Source organism: Myotis nattereri (assembly GCF_964212035.1).
Source record: "Myotis nattereri genome assembly, chromosome: 15".
In the NCBI taxonomy this organism is placed as follows: domain Eukaryota; kingdom Metazoa; phylum Chordata; class Mammalia; order Chiroptera; family Vespertilionidae; genus Myotis; species Myotis nattereri.
Window position 1 is genome coordinate 52067497 of NC_138090.1, and position 21931 is coordinate 52089427.

The 21931-nt window shown below is 49.6% G+C and overlaps 2 protein-coding genes and 2 pseudogenes across 7 annotated transcripts in view; 1 reads left to right on the forward strand and 3 right to left on the reverse strand.

The window, feature by feature from the left end:
- LOC308531503 (uncharacterized protein) overlaps positions 1 to 1440 on the forward strand; it is a gene marked incomplete at its 3' end in the record, with an annotated part of 27791 nt that extends 26351 nt beyond the window's left edge. Inside the window, exon 6 of one of the 2 annotated variants that reach the window (XR_013996925.1) lies at positions 385 to 1114. Coding sequence is in view for 1 of the 2 variants with exons in the window: in XM_081108437.1 (XP_080964563.1) it covers positions 1267 to 1440 (174 nt within the window). Of the gene's footprint in view, positions 1 to 384; positions 1115 to 1266 lie in introns of those variants that run through there. The other variant, XM_081108437.1, reaches the window with a different exon arrangement.
- Positions 1 to 6360, reverse strand: part of LOC308531498 (uncharacterized protein) — a 15250-nt gene extending 8890 nt beyond the window's left edge. The window contains exons 1-3 of one of the 3 annotated variants that reach the window (XM_081108431.1): positions 5919 to 6360; positions 4608 to 5110; positions 1098 to 1313 (exon numbers count right to left, since the gene is read on the reverse strand). In XM_081108431.1, the coding sequence (XP_080964557.1) occupies positions 1098 to 1313; positions 4608 to 4831 (440 nt within the window). In that variant the 5' untranslated portion in view covers positions 4832 to 5110; positions 5919 to 6360. Of the gene's footprint in view, positions 1 to 1097; positions 1314 to 4607; positions 5507 to 5918 lie in introns of those variants that run through there. The other 2 variants (XR_013996924.1, XM_081108432.1) reach the window with 2 other exon arrangements.
- Positions 6361 to 12434: 6074 nt separating this feature from the next.
- On the reverse strand, positions 12435 to 14286 carry LOC308531501 (eukaryotic translation initiation factor 4E type 2-like; annotated as a pseudogene). The gene has a single exon. The product of its transcript is annotated as a eukaryotic translation initiation factor 4E type 2-like (transcript).
- Positions 14287 to 17360: 3074 nt separating this feature from the next.
- On the reverse strand, positions 17361 to 18776 carry LOC308531493 (dnaJ homolog subfamily A member 1-like; annotated as a pseudogene). Its single transcript has 2 exons — positions 17965 to 18776; positions 17361 to 17745 (listed from the first exon to the last, which is right to left on the reverse strand). The product of its transcript is annotated as a dnaJ homolog subfamily A member 1-like (transcript).
- Positions 18777 to 21931: the final 3155 nt, after the last annotated feature.

Sequence of the window (21931 nt, forward strand, 5' to 3'; positions counted from 1 at the left end):
TCCTGGCCCGGGCCCTGTGTGTGTGTGTGTGTGTGGGGGGGGGGCCTGCCTCCTTCCTCCCTGGGCTGGCAGAGGGGTGGGGGCTGGCTAGGGGTCCTGTTGGGAGGGTGTGGGCTACTGATCTGAGGGAGTCTCCCTGTGAGTCCCTGCCCCATGGGTCCTGCACACCTTCCCCTGGGCCCCACAGGGCATCCAGCCTGCAGGTTCCTCCAGCGCCAGCAGTGCTGGATGTGCTTTCTTGGTTGTGCACTGCACCCCACTGCCTGGCCATCTGCACCCATTACTCCCTCTGAGGGTGGGGACATGGTGTCCTCCCCACGTAGGACACTCAGTGCCCCAGCAATGAGCTAGGGCGCTCCCCCTACCCCCATCATCATTATAAAGGAACCGACAGAAAGTATCCTGTCAGAAGCTACCGCCCACTGCCGGCTCTCCACCGCCTGGCCCTGACTGCCCACCGCTGGCTCTCCATGGACTGCCACTGACCGCCCACCGCCGGCTCTCCACGGCCCGGCACTGACCGCCCACTGCCGGCTCTCCACGGCCCGGCACTGACTGGGCTTTGAGACAAGTATCTTAGAAACTGACTCAATTCTCCTAAGAAGCTGACATGGTGATGCTATGAGCTTCCCGGCTTTCATGAATAAACACAGTCAGTTGGGCTGGAACAGGTGGGCTGGCCCCCAAGAGTGTCTGCCTGGAGCCGGCCAGTGGGACCTGACTTGGAGGAAGGGTCTTTGCAGGTGTAATTGGTGTGACCCGCGAGTGGGGGGCCTGTCCAAGGGCAAGTGTCGGGAGAGAGATACGCAGAGAGGGCATGTAGACCAGGCAGAGGCTGGAGCGACGGGGCCACCAGAAGCTGGAAAAGGCAGGAAGGGTCCTCCCCTGGAGCCACCGGAGGGAGGGGGCCCCGCCCACACCTTAACTTCAGACCTTCAGCCACCAAACTGTGAAGAGAACCCAGTTCTGGGGTCCCTGGCCACCGATTTTGTGGTCGTTTGTTAGGGCGGCCCCAGAGAAACTAACATAGGGTCACCCACCCCCACCCCCCAACCGTCCCCGTCTCCCCCCTCCCGCCCCCTGCCCCGCAGGCTCACCGACTCTCATGGCTGAGTTGGTAAACCCGGCTGTGCAGCATCTCCTCCTCGGCCAGGTGGCCCAGCACCTTAGCCTGGCGCAGGTAGGGGGTGAGGCGGCTGGGCAGATGCTGCGCACGATCCTGGGGCGGTGTCTCTCCGTCATCTCCCACAGCGTCTCCTCGTCCAGGGCTGCCAGCGAGGACTGCATGCGGTGCTGCTCCGCCATGGCCGGACCTGGACGACGGAAAGGGCAGCGGCGGAGGGCTGTCAGTGCAGGGCTCCCGGCCCCGAGGCCTTCCGCTTCCACCCATCCTCCCCACGGACAGGCAGGGAAGGAGAGGACCCCCGGCGAGGACAATGACACCAGCCCGGCCCTGGTGTCCTGTGACTGGCGGGCGGGACACCCACGGCACCAGGGGCGGAGCAAAGACCTGGCTTCTCTGGCTCTTGGGACACGGATCTGCCTCTGGCACACAGGCTGCTGCCTGGCCCGACCAGCGCTGGCTTAGGAGGTGGGTCTGGACCACTATCCTCCACAGGGGGGCGCAGGAGGGAGCGAGCCCCTGGACTCGCCCGTGTCCGCAGCACAGATGTGCGTAGGGAGACAGCAGTGCGCCTGTGGCGGTAACGTCTCCGGGCAGCACCGCCCTGAGGGAACGTGAGGCTGGGCGAGCTGGCACCCAGAGGCAGTGCCCGGGGCCCACATCCATCAGTGGGAAGCAGGCCGGGGCTGGGCTGCGCACAGAAAGCCACTGCTTGTCCTCGGCAGGGTGGACCCTGTCGCTTTCAGCAGCCCAGGACCCTGGCACTGAGACACCTGGGCGCAGCGCTGTAAACGCGCATTAGAGACGCCATAAAACTAGGACGGCTCTTGCGGGTGAGCAGTCAAGGCCACACTCCTCGGCTGGTGTGTGTACTGGCGGGGGGGGGGGGGGGGGGGGGGGGGGGGGGATGGCCAGGCCTCTGAGGGCTGAGCTGCAGGGCCTGGGCAGATCCTGGCTGGGTCCCAGCTCCAGTCTGTGTGGATCTAGTGCCTGAAGCAGTCACAACCCCGTCAGTCCCCGCCCCCGCCCTTGTGCTGGGAGGACCTCAGGGGGCTCCTCCCACTCCCACCCGGAGCACCCCCGCTCTGCTCTGGAACCACCGTGGCCACACTGCGTTCCCCGGGCACAAGGCCTTTAGCCTATTAATCCTTGTAACTCATTCTAAAATGCTGTGAGCTGTGGACTGTCTCGAGCATAGAAAACAGCCTCCTTCCTGGACTTCAGAATCCTGCGCTCAGTCCCTCTGCCCCATCCCCCCCTCTGCCCGCACACACACAGCACTTGAACAGCCACCTCGCACCCAGCGTCTCCACTGTGAACTCTCACTGTAGACAACAGCATCCGCTGGACGGGGCACCGCCCTCAGCAGGGGTTAGGGCAGTGATGGCGAACCTATGACATGCGTGTCAGAGGTGACACGAGAACTCAACCAGATTTTTCTTTGTTAAATGGCATTTAAATATATAAAATAAATATAAAAAATGTAAGTCTGGCTACATACACCTTGACTGCAGGCTGATTCAGTGATAGGAAGAAAGCACGGAGATGTACTGATGGTCCTATGGCTGCGCATTATGTTGTTTCCTTTTCTCATCACACTTGTGCATGAAGTCCTCGTGCACAGGTGGGCATAGGTAGGGCACAGGTGGGGCACAGGGGGGACACAGGTGCGAGTGTTTGCCCTGGACCCGAGAACCCTGTGATCTGGTCCTTTTCACGGGATGACAAGCTGTCTGGCTGGAGCCAAATGCCTCCTGAGAGGTGTGTGCAGTGAACCAGCTCCAACAGCAGAGCACGTCAGCGTGTAAACCACGGAAAATGGGAATGGCCGCTGCAGAGCCCTCCTCCGCGGACAGGCCCCCACGGGGCCGGCCCTCGAGTAGGTCTGTCTCGCTGCCCCTGGGGAGCGCATTCCATTTCTGCAGGGGACGGTCCATGGATGCTCATGAACCAGGATGTTGTGGGTTCGGTGGTGTCCCCCCAAAAGATGTTGAAGTCCTAACCCCTCAACACCTGTGAGTGTGGCCTTTTGGAAATAGGTCGCGATAGCTGAGGTCATTGGGTCGAGCCTTAAGCCCTATATGACAGGTGTCCTCATGGGACAAGGAGAGACCCAGGACACCCAGGGAGGGGCCAGGTGACAGCCCAGGCCAAGGGCTGCGGGCAGCACCAGGAGCTCAGAGCAGGCAGGCTCTCGGAGGGAGCCGGCCCTGCAGACCCCTGACTTTGGCTCCTGGCCTCTGAGGAGAGGGCTGGGGTGGCTGAAGTACTCGTGCTTTCTTTTTAGGATGAGATGTCCTAAAGCCACGTGGCTGGATTGTTAGACGCCACTGTGCTGCGCTCCTGACACGGTGAGCTATGCAGCATATAGGTCGGACCCCAATCAAGCTGTTTTTTAAAAACAGAAAGGCCCCAGAGCTGCCAGCGACCATTCCCACTGCCGTGGCCCCCTGGACAGGATGCAGGCTAGGGAGGTGGGGAGACGCTCCGGGGGCCTGGCCTGGCCCTGCCTCCCTTAGGCCAGCCCCCCTGACCTGTGGGTACCAGCCTCTCCTGTCTTTCTTCTTCCTCTCGGCCCAGGCAGGGCCTGCAGGCACCCTGTCTTAACCCCCCAACACCTATGAGTGTGACCTTTTAGGAAATAGGTCGCAGCATACATAACCAGGTTAAGATGAGGTCATGAAGTCAAGCCTGAAGCCCTCTATGATGGGTGTTCTCATGGGAAGAGGAGAGACCCAGACACACACAGGAGGGCCACCAGGCTCAGTCCTCAGGACGGGGGGGTGGGGGGGGGTGCACGCTGGGAGCCACTATGCTCTGCCCAGGAAGCTGAGTGCCCCCTGCCACTGCCCCTTCCCTCTGCTACATCCTGCATCCCTGCTCCCTGGGACTCCGGGATGCCTCTCGCACAGCACAGGCATCAGGGCTGCCCTCATGCCTTCTAGAGCAGCGGTCGCCAGCCGGTGTCTGCGGACCACTGGCCCATGAGGTCCGCAAGGTTGGCGACCGCTGTTCCAGATGACAGCCAGATGGTGCACATGTGAGTGCAGCCGCCTCCCACCGTGTCTGACTCAAAGATCCTGGATCACCAACATGTGAAACCAGCCGAGCGGGCAAGGGCAGAATGAGCAGACACGGTCTCTCCCTGTGCCTCACAAAATGAGCCGAAAATGTTTTTAAAGCAGCCACAAATGAGGCAGCTGGTCCTCCTCGCCTTACACCTAAACCTAGAAACCTCCCTTCTTCCTCTCTCTTTCCTCCTGGGGCACCAAAGCGGACATCAGAGTCCAAAACAGAGCATCCTTCATCCCTCCCGACCCACACTGTCCTCCTTGAAGGTGGAGCTGAGCCAGAGAGCACCCATCACTTAACCAAACACAACAGCCCCACACCAGGCCCCACCCCCGTCGGGAGGGAGACCCTCCTCCCCCCCACAACAGCTCTCAGACCCCCTTCAGGCTTGCCCGCCCTCCCCAGTGCTGACCTGCTCTCCGTGGACCGGCTCCATGCTGCGCTTCCTGGTCCTGCAGAAGGGACGCTGGGCGGTCTGAGCTGAGCAGCAGCTGGCGAGCAGGTCTGACAGGCAAGCCCGCCTGGCCACGCCTCACATGAGCCTGCACCCATCACTGAGCCCCAGGACATTCTCACAGCAGGGCTGTGTGCGGAGTTCCAAGAGCCATGGGAAGCTTCTGGAAACTGCCTGCGCATCTGGCCTCAGCGTGGGGGGAGATGCTCTCCCGCTTGTGAACAGCCGGCCTGGCTCATGATAAATCCCTCGGATGACGTCCGGGCACCATCAGGACTCATTCTGCAGCCTCTTCCGTCCTCACCATTAGTCCGGAAGCCTCTAAGCCAAGCATGTCACACTCACAGGCCAACACGGGCCAAATAAACAGGTGCAAGTGCATGTGGCCACAAAAAAACAAAAGCTTCAATTTTCTTTGAAAAGTAGGTTTATTCCGATAGAGACATGCTGAAAACAAAGGGCTGAAATGAATGAGTGATCGTTAACATAAAATAATAGAACATTTTAATAAAAATTAATATTTTTTCTTAAACATTTACTTATCAGACACTGGATAACTGCACAAATTAATAAGCGTAATGCAAATAAACCTATTTTTGTTCTCCGAGAGCGAGATATTTCCTGTTGCGCACACCAAAAAAGTCAGTCCAGGACTAATGAGGTGGCCATCGGCTACTAAAATATTCACTGCTGATATTAGTGGAGGGAAATGGTGTGCCTGCGCATAAGGGAAATGAATGCAACACGATTATAGTAATCAGTCATTAGCGAATGTTGTAGTTTGTTATTAATCATTATGTATAACAGGGTATTGTAAAAATTAAGATATGAAATTTTTATTAAAACGTTTCTTGCATACTGTTATACTGGCTGGGCCCGAAAATATTCGTTGTGGGCCGCATTTGACATGCTTGCTCTAAGCAATTCCTGGGGATCCTCTGGAATCACCATTAGATGGTCACTACTTAGATTTGGATGACGGTCTTTTTTTATTATTATTATTATTAATTTCAGAGAAAGAAAGAAACGTCAATGATGAGAATCATTTACTGGCTGCCTCCTGCACACCCCACACTGGGAATCGAGCCCACAACCCGGGCATGTGCCCTGACCGGGAATTGAACCGTGACTTCCTGTTTTTAGGTCGACGCTCAACCTCTGAGTCACACCATTGGGCTGGATTAAAGTCTTGGTTCTCCTACGTTAATGTATATCCAAAAAGACTCAACTGCTGGACACCTGCACGGCTCTGCCCTGATCATCACCTACCTGGACCCCTGTAACAATTTCCGAGCTGCCTCCTCCCATGGCCCCCAGTGCGAGTTCTCAGCACAGCAGACAGAGCGGCGGTCCTGTGAAAGGGGGTGCTCCGGTCATGTCATTCACTTTGGCTGACAGGCCCCCCAGTCCTACCATGGCCTGGGCACGAGGCCCACACTGACCTCATCTCCATTCACCTGCTCCACACACAGGGTCTCCCTGCTATCTGATGCGCCGGGCACACTCCTGTCCCAGGACCTTTGCACTTGCAGTTCCCTCTGCCTGCAATGTCCTTCCCCTCACCTTCCTCAGGACTCCCTTCCCAGAGAGGCCTACTCAGGCCATTCTATCTAACACCACACCTCCAACTCCCACCACCACCCCCGGCCCGCTTTCCCGTTTCTCTATTATGGACCCATGACTCCTGGCATATTGTGCATTCTAATTCCTTGTTGGTTTCTTGCCTGCATCCCACTGAGAGCCTGTCACCCCCAAAGGACAAGAATTCTTGTCTTTCTGGTGTAGAACCAGGTCATCTTCCCTCATAGGGCATTCTGGCTCCTCTCACCTCAAAGAAAGACCATCCTTAAGTGGCCACTAAGGCAACCAGGATGCACTTCAACTCCCCTTCATCATCTGGAGACCTTTCCTCATCGGTCCCTGCTCACACTCTTCCCTCCCACACCACACTGCACTCATGATGCCACAGCCACCTGCTTTCCATGCCTTGATGGTGCCAATCCCCTGCCCGTGTGGGGGGCCTTCAAACTCCCTGTTCCTTCTTCCTAGAACACTCACCGCAGGGTGTTCCCAGGGCCACCTCCTCTCACAACTCGGATGGCACCTTCTTCCCGCCACCAGTGTCAGTAACCCACCAGCTCTCCCACTTGCCTCATTTCACTGGCATCGCGGTAGCTATAGGAACTGCAGTCCTCTTACTGCTTTGCAGGCTTTGTCGAACTTGCCCTTTTCTGGAACATGGTCCTGGGAGGGCAGTGCTGTGCTGTCCATTCTGCCTGCCACCCAATCCAGCACCGGAGATCTCCATGCACGTCTGGTTCCCAGATGCTGGGTGCCAGTTGGACAGGGTCAGGCTGGGCTCGGGACTTCATCAGGTGCCCCGCCAGGCAAGTGGGTGGGAGACAGTCGCACCTGGAAAGGAAGTATCTGCCATTGAGAACCAGGTTTTGTGTGGGGTTTCTGGCAGGAAGGCTCTCTTTGGGAACAGCCCCTCTGACCCAGGACATCAAGGTATGCAGTGAGGACTCACAGGAACCCAGGCCAACCCAGGAGCCCCGCACCCAAGCCTCCTGCTGCCCAGGACAAGAAGAGCCACCATGACCATCCATACCAGGGATGGGAACCTTTCTCCTGCCAACAGCTGTTTGGCTATTTCTTTTTTTTATTATTATTTTTTATTTTAATATATTTTATTGATTTTTTACAGAAGGGAAGGCAGCGGGAGAGAGAGTTAGAAACATTGATGAGAGATAAACATCAATCAGCTGCCTCCTGCACACTCCCTACTGGGGATGTGCCTGCAACCAAGGTACATGCCCTTGACCGGAATCGAACCTGGGACCCTTGAGTCTGCAGGCTGACGCTCTATCCACTGAGCCAAACAGGTTAGGGCTGTTTGGCTATTTCTAACATAATTCTCAGGCCATACAAAATCATCAACTTAAATACCAGCCTGCTGTGTTTGGTTAAATACTTCATTAACTCACCCCTAATGCCATGGCAGGAGCAGACCAAATAGCATTCCCCACCCCTGCTCTAACCCCGAGTCCAGCACAGGCCCAGGGGAAGAGGCAGGGCTGGAGGGTACAGCTGCAGGCCGGTCCTGCCTTCCCATGACTCTGGCTTCAGCTCTGGAAGCTCCTGGACAGCCGCCTGCCCTCTCCTCCCCTGGACATCCAGGCACACCTGGTCTGCACCATAAAACCAGTATGCAAATCACTGAGATGTCACGTGCTTTCCTTATACTGTCTTCAAGATCCGTGTTTTACAACTCAGCCCCAGAGCACGGCTTACAAAACAGTGTGTGCACCCTCCCTCCCAGGAGACGCCTCCATGGAGGGAGAAGACCTAAGACCTCATAGTTCTATTTCACTTAACATCTAAGAGATTCATCTTTGCAAATGCTTAACATGCGATTAGTACCTGCATCCTTGCATGGCGCGTTTATTATCAGGTCAATTCTCTTGTAAGGGTTGCACGTATTTTTTTCAAGTATGTTTTTACTGATTTTTAGAAAGGAATAGGGATAGAAACATCGATGTCTGCCTTCTGCACGCCTCCTACTGGGGATGGAGCCCCAAACCCAGGTATGTGCCCTGACCAAGAATCAAACTGTGGCTCAACCACTGAGCCACGCCAGCTGGGACATATGCTGCCAGCAGGGTGTCATGAGAACTAAGCCCTCATGTACTTGCTGGTGTGCACCTGTTAGGACCCACTGCACGAGTGCCTGGTTTAGTGGGTGAACCTGATAGGGGCAGAAACAGAATACTGGGGACCAACTATAATTATAAGAAATGTGGCCGAAGCCGGTTTGGCTCAGTGGATAGAGCGTCGGCCTGCGGACTGAAGGGTCCCAGGTTCGGTTCCGGTCAGGGGCATGTGCCTGGGTGTTGGGAGCCATTAAAGATATTGGCTTAAACAAAGCCATCTTAAGAACTATAAGAAACTCCTGATTATCAGAGACCACCTGTGTCTTGCAAGTTGGCCAGCAGTTACAGATAAACTGCCCTCACACAGCTGCTAAATCACACATCTCCGCTGATAAGCACAGCCATCAAAAGCCTAATCTCTAGTAAAAGGTTACTGCCCATAGACCCCTTTTACCCACCCCCCTTCCCTAAAACAGTATATATCCTGCCGCTGTGAGAATAAAGTTTGAGGCTTGATCAGAACTTGTCTTGCCTCCATTCTTTCGTGTCCCTTGTTTGTCTCATTCTCCTAGGGTGTCTCTTCGTTCCCCCGTTGTTGTCCCGCAGGTCGGGACACCTGGGTTGCGGGCGCATCCCCGGTGGGGGATGTGCAAGAGGCGGCTGGTTGATGTTTCTCTCTCATCGATGTTTCTCTCTGTCTCTCTCCCTTCCTCTCTGTAAAAAATCAATAAAATATATTTTAAAAAAAAAGAAAAAAGAAATGTGGGTCATGCTGTTAACCGTGATTTTAAGGCAGGCACATTCTCACCTGGCTGGGAGATGCATTCCATCCTCCCCCTCAGGGAGCTGCCTATTATCCTGGAAAGATTAGCAGCCTTGCTGCAGGAACCAGAATCACTAGCCTTTTGAAGACCCACAGCCATTTGCTTATCACTAAGCCCTTTCAAGACTCCCAGCCCTTTACATACCCGCAGGCCTTTGCAAATCTCCAGCCCCCATTACCTGTCAACTTCCCCTCTGGCTACTTCCCCATGTAATCTCTGTCCTTCTACCCAGTATAAGCAGCGGGCTTATGGAGGGGGCAGAGCAGGTGGACGCCCTGCTGCTCTTCATGCTGTCAGCAGGACTGGAATATGTACTTATGTGATTCAATCCTGTCCCTGCTTAACTGGCTCAGGTAGTGACAGGCAGCATAGGGCCCTTGACTGTCCGGTTACATAATCTGGCAACTCTGGTGGGACACAAGGGGTGGGGGTGGGGCCTCTAGGGGATTCTGCTTGCTGCCTGGACTGGGGTCCCCCGGGAGCTGAGGCCTGGACTCTTCTTATTTGCAGCGCTGCCGGGAATTTTCCTGTTTCGAGTCCCAGCGCGGCCTCAGCAATCCCCGTCGTCTCACTTAAAACCTAAGTCTTGCCCTAGCTGGTTTGGCTCGGTGGATGGAGTGTTGGCCTGCGGACTGGAGGGTCATGGGTTCGATTCCGGTCAAGGGCCCATGCCTGAGTTGCGGGCTCGATCCCCAGGGCGGGGCCTGTAGGAGGTGGCCAAGGGATGACTCATCACTGATGTTTCTCTCCCTCCCCTTTCCTCTCTGAAATCAATAGGAAATACGTTAAACACACACCACACACACACACACACACACACACACACAAAACCTAAGTTAAATAGAGCGTTCTGGTGTTCTGTAATGGTGGAAGCGCGTTGTCTGTTGTCCCCCCTGTCTGGGTGAGCCTGACCAGCTCTCGATGGCAAGTGGCCTCTCACGGTCCTGGTCTCCGCACCCGAACCTGACCCGCGGGGTGCAGGGCACTGGGGTCTGTCATGGGGTGGGTTGTCTGGGCTGAGCCTGACCAGCTCCCCGTGGCAAGCGGCCTCTCACGGTCCCCTGGCTGCTCACCGTGGCCGCCCGCTGCCCACTGTGGGCCCTTGTAAACGCTGTGCATCAGGGTGGTCTTCGCCTGGTGTCACTGCCTGTCGTCTTGCTTAAGCTGTTCACGGATGGTTGCTGGGCGGCCCCTGGGTGCTGGGCGCCTCACGCTTCCTGCCAGTGGGAAAGGAAACGGCGTTCACTTACACGCTCGGCCTCCCTCTGACTCCCAACTGCGGACGAGGGCAGCGGAGCGGAGCTCTGGTCGGTGGGCGCCTGTAAATCCCGTTGAGAGCGTCTCCTGGCCGTCTGGTTCGATTTGTTTGTTAAAGACGGGGCAGCGCTGGGCACCGCTGGCCACGGGGCGGGGCGGCAGGAAGCCGTGCCTCTGGGTCACCTCCGCGGGGCAGGAAGAGCGAGCTGCAGGCCGACGAGGGCGCGTCCTGCTCCGTTCAGGCGGCGGGTCCGGGGTCCCGGGTGGGCGGGGGGCGGGAGCGGAGGAGCCCGGTGCGCGGCCCCAGGCGAGGCCGTCTCCACCCTCGGACCCGAGGGGGCTTTCCCACGGGGTTTAGTGAACACAGGCCGCCCCACCAGCGCCGGGTCCAGGTTCTCAAAGGCGGAGGCTGTGCAGGGGGTGTTCCCGTCCGGCACCAGTGAAAACGCGTCTCCCACGTTGCGCCCGGCGGCCTCACACCCTGAGGACCCGCCTCGTTCCTCACGCCCGAGCAGGACGCCCTGGCGCGACCGACGCGGAGCGTGAAGAAGCCAGACTCCTCAGCACAAAACTCCCGCTCCCGACACGCTAGCCGCCTCCGCCGTTTTCTGTGCGCAATGAGCGAGGCCCCGCCGCTCGCGAGACCCACCGAGGGTCTCGAGCCGCAGCGCCCCTCCTCCTATCACGTGACGACCACTCCTCCTATCACGTGATGAGAAGCTCTCGTTCCCTCCCGAGGCGCGGCTTCGGCGCACGCACGCACGCGCAGTGACGTCAGTTTCTGGCGGCGGCGGCTACGCGGGGTCGTGTTTTCGCTTGACGCCACAGACGCGCGCGCGCTCCGCTCCCAGCTGCCGCGGGATCATGGCGGGCACCGACGCGATGGCGAACTCCGGGTTGGCGCGGGAGCGGCTGCTCAAACAGGAAGACGTGACCAAAGTGGAATTCGAGACCAGCAAGGAAGTGGACGTGACGCCCACGTTCGACGTCTCTCACTCGGTCTAACCTGCCGCCATTGAATCCATGATACAAAGTTCATGTCACAAAACAGACACTTATACTTAAGAGCATCTGCTTCTGATGCCACCGGGAAGTGTCAGCTCTGCCTGGGCTGCAGTGTGGATAAGATGGCCAAGAGACATGTGAAAAAACGCTCAAAGCGGCTAATCATCAGAGAGATGCAAATTAAATCAACAATTGGGTGTCACCTCACCACTGTCAGAATGGCTGCCATCAGCAAATAAACAAAGCAGAAGTGCTGGGGAGGAGGTGGAAAAAAGGGAACCCAGATCACTGCTGGTGGGAATGCAAACTGCTACAGCCATTATGGAAATCAGTTTGCAGGTTTTGCAAAAAATTCAGTATGGAACTGTCATTTGATCCAGTGATTCTACTTCTAGGAATATATCCTAAGTAACCTGAAACAATCAGATAGAAAGTATGCACCACTCTGTTCATAGCAGCACAATTTACAATAGGAAAGGTCTGGAAACTGCCTAGGTACCCATCAGTAGATGAGTGGATAAAAAACAGTGGTATATTTACACCATGGAATACTATGCAGCAGTAAAAAAGAAGAATATTTACTGTTTCACACAGTATGGAGGGACCTGGAGAGCATGAAGCTAAGTGAAATAAGTCAGTCAGAGAAAGACAGTATCACTTGATCGCACCTGCATTTGGAATATAATGAACAAGAAACTGATGGATTGGATTCAGAGACATGGAAGCATGAAATTACTGCAGAATCTTGGAGGGAAAGTGGGGAAGAGTAAACAGTAATGTCCTCAGGTAAGGATTAAAAACACATGCATGCACACAATAAAAACAAGGTCTCCTGAGCCTTGAGTATTTTCTTCTGTTCTCTGAAAGCAAGGGGAAAACTCTAGCTTGCTGGGTCCTGGGTCTGCTCTACATTTGTGTTTATAAATATGTCTTCTGTCAGTTGTGTCCCTGGAAATGCTAATACTCCTCCAAGTAACGTTCTCCTGCTTCACATGAGTCAATTGCTTTTGGTGGTGTTGTAAGAAAATGTGCAAACCTGTGGAGACTTTTTCTAAGTTTATTTTACGGAAGTTAGCAATATTTCCCAGGAAGCAAAATAACAATAGATTGTGTAATGCTCGGAAGAATGGCAGTTTTACACCTTTTTTATACATTAGTATCAAAGGAAAAGACATAAGGGGGTTACATGAAATTCACTGGGGATATATTAGAGTGGGGGGAATGAGGAGGGAAATCTCTAGGATTAAATTAAAAATAAAAAAAAATAGACAAAAACTTCTTTTTAAAATGTTCTCCAACAGTTAACACTTAATATTTGACCCAACAACAATAATAATTGAGGACCTTAGGTCTTCGGTGTTTGGAGATTGTGCCCTTAGGAGTCTGTAAAAAAGGAAATTTTCCAGAAAATCCAAAGATATGTGTTCTAGATGCAAAAAGACAATAGACACGCTCAATAAGGTAAAGATTGAACTTTGCAAAGAAACAAACAAACAAAAAAAGAGGCTAGGGCATAACTACCCCTGTGACTTGCTTTTCCTTAAAAAGTTTTAACTTCAAACCATCATAGGTGGTTACTTTTGGCCTGAGTCTGTAGGATTCACCATGTGATGCCAGGCTACCTGAGCTTGCTATATTTACTATACCACCATTTTTGTCCATACTGTGGTGTTAAAACCTATGGGGTCAGGAGAAAAATCACTGAGCGCTGTAATTTCTTTGGGACCCATTGCTGACATCCTCCTGAACACAATGTCCCAGTACTGCTGGTGTCCCTTTATTTGGTCTCCTAGAAGTATTCACTCTTCAGGTCAATAAAGCCTTAGGTTCTAAAAGTGGTCAAGGTATTTGTAAGGACAAGGAAAAGGTCTTCCTGTTTCTTTTCTGTGACTTTCCACAATTTATGAGAAGCACTTGCTAATTAAACCCCAAAATTACTGGCTCCTCTAATTCAAAAGCTCCTCTGTTCAAACTGCAGAACAAGATAAGCTACTTTTTTTTTTTTTTTTTAGGTTACCACCAGTTATTAAGTGCTCTCAGCTGTTGTAGTAGCTGCTGTGTGTCAGCCTGTTCTTAAAACATAAAATGCTCTTCCCATTCCTCTTGTCCAGGACAGAACAATCTTCCAGGTAGCACGCCAACGGAACAAGAGACTCCAATGATGCCAGCTGCAATGATGGTGCCATCCAGAGAGGGAGAAGGTCATGGCACATTCAACCACGGCTTCCAGAGGTTTTGAAAAAGGAGCCTTTGGGGGCCCGGCCTGCCTGGCATTTTGATGCTGTCGGTGTGGGTTTATATTCCATAATGGTGTTGGGAGGTAGATTAAGCACTCGTTAAAGGGTATCCTGGATTTGGGCTGTGGTTGCTTGGTCACTGGCAGTCTTATTCCATATTTAAATAATGTCCTCCTGAAACCGGACAGAGACTACAGCCCCACAGTCCTCCCCAACCATGAACTGTTCCCCCAACATGGCCAGGATGAGGTTCTCCCAGCAACGCGATGCCAAGCCCTTCCGCAGCTGAATAATCCACTTGCCACGATTCTTATTTGCATCATCAGAAGAAAAGGTGCCGATCTGTTTGATATACTGTTCATAGCTCTGTGAGCTGGTGGGAAGGCAGGGGGTTCTCCTGGAGTACCAGAAAGTGTAGTTGTACTGCAAGGATGCTCGGCTGGTCCCAGGACAACAGCCTTCCTCTTGCTGCTGCTCTGACTTTTGTCCCATTCCATTTTTTCCTTCTCACCATCTTTCCTTGTGCTGTTTTCTTCATTCTGATCATGGTCACCACTGTCATCATCTTTCAATGCGTCAAACTTGTTCATTCTCTCGCTTTAAGGCTAAATTCTTACATACCTTTCCTTCTTGTCTTTGGTGTAAAAATGGGGAGCTGACTTCATTTCTCCGACACTGAACTTTTTCAGCAATTTGATATGGGATGCACCACAATGAGACCTGAGTGGCACAGCACCTGCCTCCCTGCAGCAGAGTCAGCAGCATTTTATAGGTCCCATTTCTCACAAAAATGCACCCAAAGACAAAGGTGCTGGTGGGCATTGGGGGAGTGAGGAGTGCCTGCCTGGGAAGGTCTCTGCAGAAGTTGCTGGAGCCAAGGCAGGCTGCAGGCACAGCTGCGTTACACAAGTGGACACCTCACCACTGGACCTTCTCCTATAGCTCCGGCATGGGGACTTACCTCGTACTTGTTTTTCACAGGAGGAAACTGACTTAGACCAGCAGAAGAGGTTATGTCATTGTAAGTCTCAGTGATAACAGAGAACTGAAATTCAAATCTAGGATGCCTGATCCAGGACAAAGGGTGTCTGATCACTGCTCATTTATTTCCTGCTGCATTGGCTTTGGGACTCTTTAAACACCCTGCCCAACCAGATGCCCTCTGGCCTTCTGGAGAGAAATGTTCCAACGCAAGCACCTCTATGACAGGAGACAAGGAAAATGCAGAAGAGGACAAAGCAAGGGCTTAGTGCAGGATCAGATGACAGGTGTTCTGAAAGCAATGGAGAATGTTAACACTGCAGGTTAAAATTAAAAATGTTCATTGCACAGGGCATAGCATTGAAAAAGTAATGAATCACCCAGCTGGTATGAGCCAGTGCTTGAGCTTCAATCCGTGACAAAGGGTCCTTGGTTAGATTCCCAGTCAGAGCACATGCCCGGATTGTAGGTTCCATCCCCAGTAGGGTATGGAGGAAGCAGTGACCAATGATTCCCTCTCATCTTTGATGTTTCTTTTCTTTTGTAAGATAATGGACTCAATTGTCTTTAATTTTTAATTGATTTCACAGAGGAAGGGAAAGAGTCAGACAGAAACATCAATGATTAAGGAGAATTAGTGATAAGCTGCCTCCTGCAAGTCCCACCTGGTGATCTAGCAGGGGCTCCTGCATGTGCCCTGAGGGAAAATGGGACTGTGACCTCCTGGTTCATAGGTCGACTGAGCCCCCTCGCCTGGCTATCATTGTTTCTCTCTCTCTCTCCACCTCCTTTGGTCTATGTACAATGGTCGGCAAACTCATTATTCAACAGAGCCAAATAGCAACAGTACTTCCTCAAAATAGACTCGCCCAGGCCAAAAACCTACTTCTGTGCATGGGCCAAGAAGTCTCAATTGCACTGTATGTGCGTGCCCACATATGCTATATTGGGGAAGAGCCACACTCAAGGGGCCAAAGAGCCACATGTGGCTCGCAAGCCGCAGTTTGCTGACCACTGGTCTATGAAATCAATAAAACTCTTTTAAAAATCAATTAAATATATTTATCAATTTAGTAAAATAAACTATTTTAAAATATATTTTTATTGATTTCAGAGAGTAAGGGAGAGGTAGAGAGAGAGAAACATCAATGATGAGAGAATGATTGATTGGCTGCCTCCTGCAGTCCCCACATGGATTGAGCCTGCAACCTGGGCACCTGCACTTGACTAGAAGCTCACCCTTTCAGTCTGAAGGCTGATGCTCGATTCACTGAGCCAAACCAGCTAGGGCAATTAAAATATCTTTTTTTTTTTTAATTATTAAAATATCTTTTAAGGAAAAAATATTAAAACATATCATCCCAATACAAAAAAAGTTTATTTTTTATAGTAAAAATGCACAAAATGAGTGAAATGCCAACATCCATCTTTGTTGTTCCACAATCCTATTGTTATAGAAAATTGCCAAAACTCATAGCACATTAGGCAGAACATATGATAAGATGTTTTAACAAAGATACAGACTCAACGAGCACACTTCTGAGAAAAGGCTCACCATAAATTACTAGAAAAAAATACAATCAAACAGTGAAGCAGCACAACAAATGTCTGGAAGAAAAAAAGTTTAAATCAATTATGATTGACTGAACAAACTATTCAAAGGATGTAAAACCCCAAGACACTGCTGAAAAATGTAAAAAACTGCAATCAGTTAAAGTTTATTTTCTACTTTTAAAGAATAGTTTAGTAATTTTTTTTTAATGTTTTATTGATTTTTTACAGAGAGGAAGGGAGAGAGACAGAGAGCCAGAAACATCGATCAGCTGCCCCCGGCACATCCCCCACCGGGGATGTGCCCGCAACCAAGGTACATGCCCTTGACCGGAATCGAACCTGGGACCCCTCAGTCTGCAGGCCAATGCTCTATCCACTGAGCCAAACCGGTTTCGGCATATTTTTTAGAGAGAGAAGGGAGAGGGAGAGAAACATTGATGGGAGAGTGCCATATCGGCAAGCCTGCCCCCTGCACACCCACTTCTGTGGATCTAGCCTACAAGCCAAGCACATATCCCCACTGGCAATCATCTCCACAACCCTGTGCTGCATGAGATGATGGTCAAGCACTGAGCCACGCTAGCCCTGGTGGTATAGTCTGTTTAGATCACAATTTGCTAATGTCCGTAAATTTAAACATTCATCTACTCAAAAACCCAGACATGCACTGAATTTTTGGTCAAGGTAAATAACAGTTATATACATATGAGAAATTATACAGAAATGTTAGTTAGTACCAGCTTTGTTAGGAAATAACCAAATATTTAAATGGAAAAACTGATGGTGATATATCAATGATAAGAATATCTATCAGAACCCTAACTAGTTTGGCTCAGGGTATACAGTGATGGCCTGTGGACCAAAGGGTCCCAGACTCGATTCCGCTCAAGGGCATGTACCTTGGTTGCAGGCACATCTCCAGTAGGGAAGGTGCAGGAGGCAGCTGATGGACTGAGCGATGTTTCTAACTCTCTACCCATTTCACATCCTCTTTGTAAAATCAATAAAATATATGTATATATATATATTTTTAGAGCTTTTATATTTTGAGTTTATTCTTCATTGAACTTTTAAAACACTACTGTACTTGAATATTAAAAGAAAAACAATAGCAAGTAGTGAGCATATTATGGTTACAATCCATAATTCATTCACTACTGTATATAAAATGCCAGCAGTGAGTGTTATTCTCTGGCCCCATTAAGAGGTCTGACACAGAACACCACCCCTAGGATGATGTTCATCATCCTCATATGCTTCTGCACTGTAATGGCACTATCTTTCTTGATTTGGATCAAAGTCCATCAGTTCTACCTGGTCCATTTCATCAGTCTCTTCTACTTCCTTCCTTTCCGGTAGGAGTTTTTCCAGCAAAGAGAGTTTATCAGGAGAGAGAAAGCCATTGTCAGGAAAGTTTCCCTTAAATTCCACGATTAGGCAACCCTTTTCATATGGTCTACGATTAATTGCCATGCCTTCATTTGATACACACTTGCTATCTCCATGCGTGACAATCTGATGTGGAAGAGAGGTGGTGACTATGTTTCAGTTGTCAAGAGTAGCTATTGGGCCGAAACCGGTTGGGCTAAGTGAATAGAGCATCGGCCTGTGGACTGAAAGGTCCCAGGTTCGATTCTGGTCAAGGGCATGTACCTGGGTTGTGGGCACATCCTCAGGAGATGTGCAGGAGGCAGCTGATCGATGTTTCTCTCTCATCGATGTTTCTGACTCTCTCTCTCCCTTCCTCTCTGTAAAAAATCAATAAAATATATTTAAAAAAAGAAAAAAAAGAGTAGCTATTGACTTTTGGAAGCCACACAATGTTTCATCCAGCCGTATGTCCGTACACATGAAAAGGTGTTCTCCTGGTCGAGTGAAAACAGCATGGTCCTTTGGATCTATAACAATGATAGTATCTCCTGGCTCCAGTCCTGGTTCCTGGTCTCCTTCACCATGGAATGTTATCTTCTGACCATCTTTCAATATGAATTTCTAGAGTTTTCTTCTCTCAAACTTCTTCCTTCTGTTATAGATTTTGCCTCTACCTTTAGGACTGATCCTTTCCCCATGGCCCCGGCACTCCATGCACTCAGACTGAATTTGCTGAACCATTCCAGGGCTTATCTGATGAATGCTTATTTGCATGCCAGTACCTGGCCATTTGGACAGCACACTACAGCTCCTTTCTTACCACCTCGGCCTTCACATTTATCACAAATCACATTCTTTTCTAGAACTAGTTTTCTCGCCGCACTAATATGTAAGTCTTCTAATGTACGGAGAGTTGATGCACAACTTTTTTACCTCTCCTTTCTCTCTGCTTCCTTCCTCCTCCACCAAAAAACATATCAAAGATGTCCATCGGGGAACCAAAACCACCACCTGCTCCAACTTCCATAAGTGCTTGGTCTCCTCCTTTATCACTATGCATCCCTTTTCTTTGCATCAGAGAGCACTTCATAAGTTTGAGAAAACTGTTTAAACTTCTCTCCTTTCATTTGGATTCTTATGAAGGTGGTACTTCAAGGCCAGCATCCTTTAAGCCTTTTTCAGTTCTTCCTGGGTGGCACTGGGTTTGACCCCCAAAACATCATAGTAAGTGGTTGCTTTCATCATACTTGACAGCCGGTGAGCAGGCTGAGGCAGGTGTGGAGGAGCTGGAAAGAGCATGTTGCTGTGCGCAGCTGAGGCAGCAGTCACTCCTCCACCTCACACCAAGCGTTCTGGAAACTTCCCTCAATAAAATATATTATTTTAAAAAAAGAATATCAGAAAGAAAGTTGAGTTACTAATATAACTTGAATAAATCTACAAGTATTTATGAAAAATCAATTAAAACAAAAAAATAAAGTTCTCTATGAAAATAGAATGTAAATCCATGGAAACTAGGAAAGCTTTGAAGAACAGGGACACGTTAAAATAGGTCATGAAGCAATTACACAGTGAAACACACAGTCAGCATTAGGACTGTAATGATGGTTTCAGTTTCATGCACATATCAAGATTTATGGCTGAACCGGTTTGGCTCAATGGATAGAGCATTGGCCTGAGGACTGAAGTGTCCCAGGTTCGATTCTGGTCAAGGGCATGTACCTTGGTTGCGGACACATCCCCAGTAGGGGGTGTGCAGGAGGCAGCTGATCGATCTCTCTCATCGATGTTTCAAACTCTCTATCCATCTCCCTTCTCTGTAAAAAATCAATAAAATATATTTTAAAAGAAACTAAAAAAAAAAAAAAGATTTATGAAACACTATACTTAACCCATGTAACTTACTCATTACAGCTGTTAAAAATGGTTCAACATAAAAACAAATGTATGTTCATCTATTTTAAAAGAACAGGTTTTGCAAGTCTATATTCATTCCACATTCATATGCCTTCTGGGTGAGAGTTTCATGTCAGTACAAAAAATGTAACAAACAATGAAGAACTTTCACCGAAAGCCACAAAAGAAACATCCTTAGACTACAGAGAGCCTTTGTCTCCATCTTTGTCTTGCTGCCTGAGCGCCAATACCTCTGATGGGAACATCTGAGAAGCTACAAGAGCCACAAAACATCTTGATTATAATGAATGACAATGACTGCTCCACAGAAGATAAACATGCCTGGGGTCCCATGGATATGTGTGCACAGAACTGCTGTAGTCTTTTCCTGAAAACAATTCCTGGATGCCCAGTTAGGTGAGGACCATTCCATCTAATGGGCTGCAGTCTCGTCCAACAATAATTAGGTCAGCGTTTCTGTAGTGAAAGGGTTTCCCCTGAATGCCATTGTCCTCAAACCAGTGACCATCACCTGTGAAATTATAGGCATTAGGGCACATGGCCCTCTGCAAGACCTGGGCAAGACATACCCTTCACATGTATTGGCATTCCTTGCAAACAAGAAAAAAATTCATGCTCCCAGACATACTTGAGGTTGTCACAGCTACCCCCTCTTTGGAGTGATCACTGTGTCTCAACGCATCCAGACATCACATGAGGAGTAGAGAGTCCAGAGTATTTCTTAGGAGAATATGGGAAGCAGTGTAAATTTGCCAAGAACTACTGAGCTAATTTCTGCACCATACTGTTGCCCCAAAGGCAAAAAGGTTTGAGACCCCATAAAAGTTGTTCACCTCATCATGCTTGGAGAGCCCCGACCTTCTTAAAGCTAACCCACACATTAAATAGAACAGCCAAGATTAAAGAAGTCTTGGGAAAAAGCCTTCATTATTGTACAAACCAAAGAGATATGAGACTGGCAGTTCTTCCACTGATGACTGAGGCACTCAATAAATTCATCACTGGCCTGCAGGGAAAGCATTCCCTCTGCAACATTATGTTTACCGGGGCCATCTGTAATGAGTCCCATGTGGCAACGCATGACAGGGAAACAAGAACGAACTATGGGCTTGGGTATTCCTCATTTTCTTTAACAAAAAAGACAGCAGAGTTAGCTTCCCTGGGCACATGAGGATGGTGATTGATGCCATTTGTAGGGACCTTATAAGTGGTTCAGGTGAAATACCATCAACAACAGAAATAAGAAGCGACATAGATCTGGCAGGACATCTCTCTATGTTAGAACGTGCAACATAATTACATAGTGTTCCAACATTAAAACAAAGACAACTACAAAAACTCTTATGGGAACTTTACATAATGTAGGTGATTAAATGTATGAGATACAATTCAGAAAAATGAGGATTCACAAATTTTCGTATACTAATGTTAAGTCCTAACTAAGAAACTACATTTCCCACACATCTCAGAAATGTCTCACATTTGTAATCTTATGCAGAGAGCGAATTTAGAAATTTGGCTGAGAGATACCTCATATTAATTGCACTCATAATGGCTTTCCCCATTGTGAACTCTCTGATGATATAGGAGACCACTTCTGCCATTATAAGATTTTCCACATTCACTGCACTTATAAGGCTTTTCTCCTGTATGAAGACTTTGATGATAACGAAGGCCATACTTCCATCTGAAAGATTTTCCACATTCACTGCATTTATAAGGTTTTTCTCGTGTATGGACTTTCTCATGACAATGAAGATTGTACTTACTGGTAAAAGATTTCCCACATTCACTGCATTTGTAAGGTTTTTCTCGCATATGAACTTTCTTATGACAACGAAGATTGTGCTTATTGGTAAAAGATTTTTGACATTCACTGCACTGATAAGGCCTTTCTCCAGTATGAACTCTCTGATGATATTGGAAACCTATTCTACTTTTAAAACATTTCCCACATTCAATGCATTTATAAGGCATTTCTCCCGTATGAACTCTCTGATGACGATGAAGGTCAGACTTTCTGGTAAAAGATTTTCCACATTCACTGCATTGATAAGGCTTTTCTCCAGTGTGACCTCTTTGATGATATTGGAGACCATTGCTACTTCTAAAAGATTTCCCACATTCACTGCATTCATAAGGCTTTTCTCCCGTATGAACTCTCTGATGACTGTAAAGGCTGGTCTTCGTGGTAAAAGATTTTCCACATTCACTGCATTGATAAGGCTTTTCTCCTGTGTGAACTCTCTGATGACAATGAAAATCGGGCTTACCGGTAAAAGATTTTCCACATTCAGTGCATTGATAAGGCTTTTCTCCTGTATGAACTCTGTGATGATATTGGAGACCATTGCTACTTTTCAAAGATTTTCCACATTCACTGCATTGATAAGGCTTTTCTCCAGTGTGAACTCTCTGATGATATTGGAGACTACTGAAACTTTGAAAACATTTTCCACATTCACTGCATATAAAAGGATTTT